This window comes from Peromyscus leucopus, chromosome 6 (assembly GCF_004664715.2).
Source record: "Peromyscus leucopus breed LL Stock chromosome 6, UCI_PerLeu_2.1, whole genome shotgun sequence".
Lineage (NCBI taxonomy): Eukaryota > Metazoa > Chordata > Mammalia > Rodentia > Cricetidae > Peromyscus > Peromyscus leucopus.
Window position 1 is genome coordinate 45,259,031 of NC_051068.1, and position 3,922 is coordinate 45,262,952.

At 46.9% G+C, this 3,922-nt stretch overlaps 1 protein-coding gene across 3 annotated transcripts in view; it reads left to right on the plus strand.

Moving 5' to 3' along the window:
* Positions 1–450: 450 nt before the first annotated feature.
* The window catches only part of Mlf1 (myeloid leukemia factor 1), a 24,873-nt gene continuing 21,401 nt past the window's right edge, over positions 451–3,922 (plus strand). Inside the window, exon 1 of one of the 3 annotated variants that reach the window (XM_037206643.1) lies at positions 451–600. In XM_037206643.1, coding sequence (XP_037062538.1) covers positions 554–600 — 47 coding nt within the window. In that variant the 5' untranslated portion in view covers positions 451–553. The remainder of the gene's footprint in view (positions 601–3,922) is intronic. The other 2 variants (XM_037206645.1, XM_037206644.1) reach the window with 2 other exon arrangements.

Sequence of the window (3,922 nt, forward strand, 5' to 3'; positions counted from 1 at the left end):
CTACATGTCATTTATGTATTGTTTTGAGTTTTAGATCCTAGAACAGGTTTTGTTTTTGAAGTCTATGGCCTTCGTCTTGTTTCCTTCAAGAAGTGAACACACTGTTTGAAAACTGTACTCAAAACACCTTTTTTATTTGGCCAGCTACCAGAGAATGGCAGGGACCAAGGGCGATTTGGCCAAGGTCACAAAGAGCTGCTCTAGTGTTTTGGTTCCCGCTCTGATACCAAGCTGTCTCTCAGGAGCCTCGCTGAAAGATGGCTTGGGCCTCAAGCCAAACTTCCAGCCCGCCGAGTGTTTACCGCGGTTGCCATGGTAGCCTCGCGCCGTCCTCCGCCTCGCTTGGTGACGTCACAGAGCCGGACCAATGGGAACGCGGGCAGGCGCCAGGCCCCGCCTTAGTCGCGGGCGCGGCCTTGGCCGCAGGCAGACGCGCGAAGCGAGCGGGGAGCAGGCTGCTGGCGGCGCGGTCAGCTGCGCCCGTTTCCACCCCGCGCCCGTCGCCCGCCGCCCGCCTCCACCCGCGCCCGCCCGCGCCCGCCGCGGAGCCACGATGTTCCGGATGCTGAGCAGCAGCTTCGAGGACGACCCCTTCTTCGCGTGAGTGGGCCAGCCGCGGGCTCAGGGGGAGGGAGGGAGGGAGGGCAGGGGGCGGGGCGACTGGACCCCGCAGGTGTGGGGGGGCTGTGAGGAGAGGGAGTGAAGAGGAGAGGGGGTGAGGAGAGGGGGTGTGAGGAGAGAGGGGTGAGGAGGAGAGGGTGTGAGGAGAGGGGGAGGAGAGGGGGTGAGGAGGACAGGGGGTGAGGAGGACAGGGGGGTGAGGAGGACAGGGGGTGAGGAGAGGGAGTGAGGAGGAGAGGGAGTGAGGAGGACAGGGGGGTGAGGAGAGAGGGGTGAGGAGAGGGAGTGAAGAGAGGGAGTGAGGAGGACAGGGTGTGAGGAGGAGAGGGGGTGTGAGGAGGAGAGGGGGTGGGGAGGAGAGGGAGTGAGGAGGAGAGGGGGTGAGGAGAGGGGGTGAGGAGGAGAGGGAGTGAGGAGGAGAGGGGTGAGGAGAGGGGGTGAGGAGGAGGGGGGAGGACAGGGGGTGAGGAGGAGAGGGGGTGAGGAGGAGAGGGAGGTGAGGAGGAGAGGGGGGTGAGGAGAGGGGGTGGGAGGAGAGGGGTGGGAGGAGAGGGGGTGAGGAGAGGGGGTGAGGAGGAGAGGGGGTGAGGAGAGGGGGTGAGGAGGAGAGGGGGTGAGGGGGGAGGAGGAGGGGGTGAGGAGAGGGAGTGAGGAGGAGAGGGGTGAGGAGGACAGGGGGTGGGGAAGAGAGGGGTGAGGAGGACAAGGGGTGAGGGGAGGGGGTGAGGAGGAGAGGGAGTGAGGAGGAGTGGGTGTCAGGAGGAGAGGGGTGAGGAGGAGAGAGTGAGGAGGTGTGAGGAAGAGAGGGGGTGAAAAGTGGGTGTGAGGAGAAATAGATGTGAGGAGAAAGGGGAGTTAGGAGAAATGGATGTGAGAAGTGGCTATGAGGAGGAACAGGTGTGAGGAGAAATAGGGAACTGAAAGAGAATGAGGCCATGAGGAGAATGAGAGTCGGAGAAGTGGACACAAGCTGAAGAGATTTGGGGGTCATGAGGTGAAGAGATCAAGATGGAGCATGAGGAGAGGATTTAAAGCTAGGCAAGGAGAAATGGAGGGCATGAGAGTGAGTTGAGCAGGATTGGGGGTGTGAAGAGGATTTGCTGGTGGGAGGTGAGAACAAGGCTCCCAAGCTTCTGAACAGCTTTCTTATGGCTCTAGGCCCAGACTGCTTTCGATTTGGAGTTGGTTTTGGGGTGTGGGTGGCCTCAGATCTGAAGCCCTCCTGTGCATTAGCAGGGCTTAACCATCTTGGTGGAACTTCTGGTGAGAATTAGTTACTTTAATGGATTGTCTTTAACTTGAGAAACGGGGTTTTTTGTTTGTTCGTTTTTGTTTTGTTGTTGTTTTTTGTGGCTGGTGGAGGAGGTGTTTTGTTTTGTTTGAGGCAGGGTCTCACTCTGTAGACCTGAGTGGGCTGCAACTCTGTGTCGATCAAGCTAACCTCGAACTCACAGAGGTCCTCCTGTTTCCTCCTGAGTGCCAGAATTAAAGGTCTGTGCTAGGTTGTTTAAAACAAGTTTTCCTATAGTGAGGGCTGTCACCTTGGCAGCATGACTACATAGGAGAGTTGTCATGTGGCCACCGTTTGTTTTCTTTGCCTGCCTCATTAACAGAACCCTTTCTTGTTTGGAAACAGACTTCACATTTATCAATGTAAAAAATGGGGGGGGGGGACAAAGAAATGGTGTGCAATGAGCACCTCGGGTGACAAGGAATGGTGAATGGTTCCCAGTGAAATAAATGAGGCCTTTGGGAAGAAGACATTCAGAGATAGGTTTTACAATTATCTAGTTTTCTGTATTTGAGTTTATTATATGCCTAGTTATAGCAAAATGAGTGGTCCTTAATTAAATGTGTAATTTGATATGTAGTTAGTATCTTTTTTAAAAATGTCTAGCGGGAGTGTAATTTAAACTGTTGGATGACCCTTTGAGCAAAGGCAAGGAACCCAAGATTTGAGATAAAAAATAGTAACAGATCAGAAACAGACACACACACATCAAAAAGCACCCTTCCTTCATGCTTAGCATGAAAAAGACCATCAGTTATACTCTTCAACATACAATACTATTCAGCACTCTTTAACATTTTTCAAGCTTTCTTCAGATCCAAGCAACCATTGTCAAAAATATAAGGCAAATTTGTAATAATAAACTAGAAAACTGACTCATGCTTATAATTTATTTTTTACAACCATTATACATAGCATAAACACATCTGAGGATAAACAAGGAAAAGAATGAACTTATATTTCAGGTTATCTGTCCTTTGACCTACCCCTTTTACCCCAGTCCTAGCAAAATTAGTATTCATTATTTAATATTAAAGAATTTATTAAAGTGACAAATTTACTAAACTATCTACTGACCTTAGGAACATAAAAGGAAAGTAGGACACATTGATTATACTCACTTTTTTATATAAAGATTATACCTGATGCTAACTTTGTACCTGATCATTGGATTCTCTAGTGGTTACTTTAACTTAGAAAATATTCAGTAAACATTGTTTAATGGTAACTTAGTATTCTTTATGATTTATTGAGCAGTTTATATGTAGTGTTTCTTGATTACCGATAGTAATTACTATTTTCATTAAATAAATGCCATTGTTGAATCAGAATTGCCTAATTAGAATATTACTCTTTAATTTTTTATTTTGAAAATAAACTATCATTTTTTTTAAAAAGCCTTACAAATAAATAAAAACATCACATATCCAAATTAACTGGACCTATGGATCTTACAGATAACACTGAAGTACAGGGTGAATACAAAAACAGCTTTTGAGCCAGGCTGTTTTGGCACCTGCCTTTAATCCCAGCATTTGGGAGGCAGAGCCAGGCAGCTCTCTGTGAGTTGGAAGCCCTGGATTTGATCCTCAGTACCACAGAAAACGAGGCATAGGGAGATTAGAAATTTCAGGATCTTTATCTATATAGTGATTTCAAGGCCAGCCTCAGGCCCTATCTCAACAAAACAAAGATAAAAATAGACCTCAGCCTGAAACATAATAAAGTCTTAAAGCTATGTGCTTGATATTTAAAAATGAAAAGGCAAGACCAAGGGTTGTTTTAAAAAAAAAAAAAAAAAAAAAAAAAAAAAAAAAAAAGCACTATATAAAGAACTCTTTTAAAAATTCAACTTACCAAAACAGACAAATCACTTTTTTTAATGGGTAAGGTATATTTGTGCACTCAGTTTTATCACATATAAATAACAAATATAAAATACAATCACAATGATATGATTATGCTGCTGTTCAAGTAATTTAAATTGAAAAACTAGCAGTACCAAGTTCC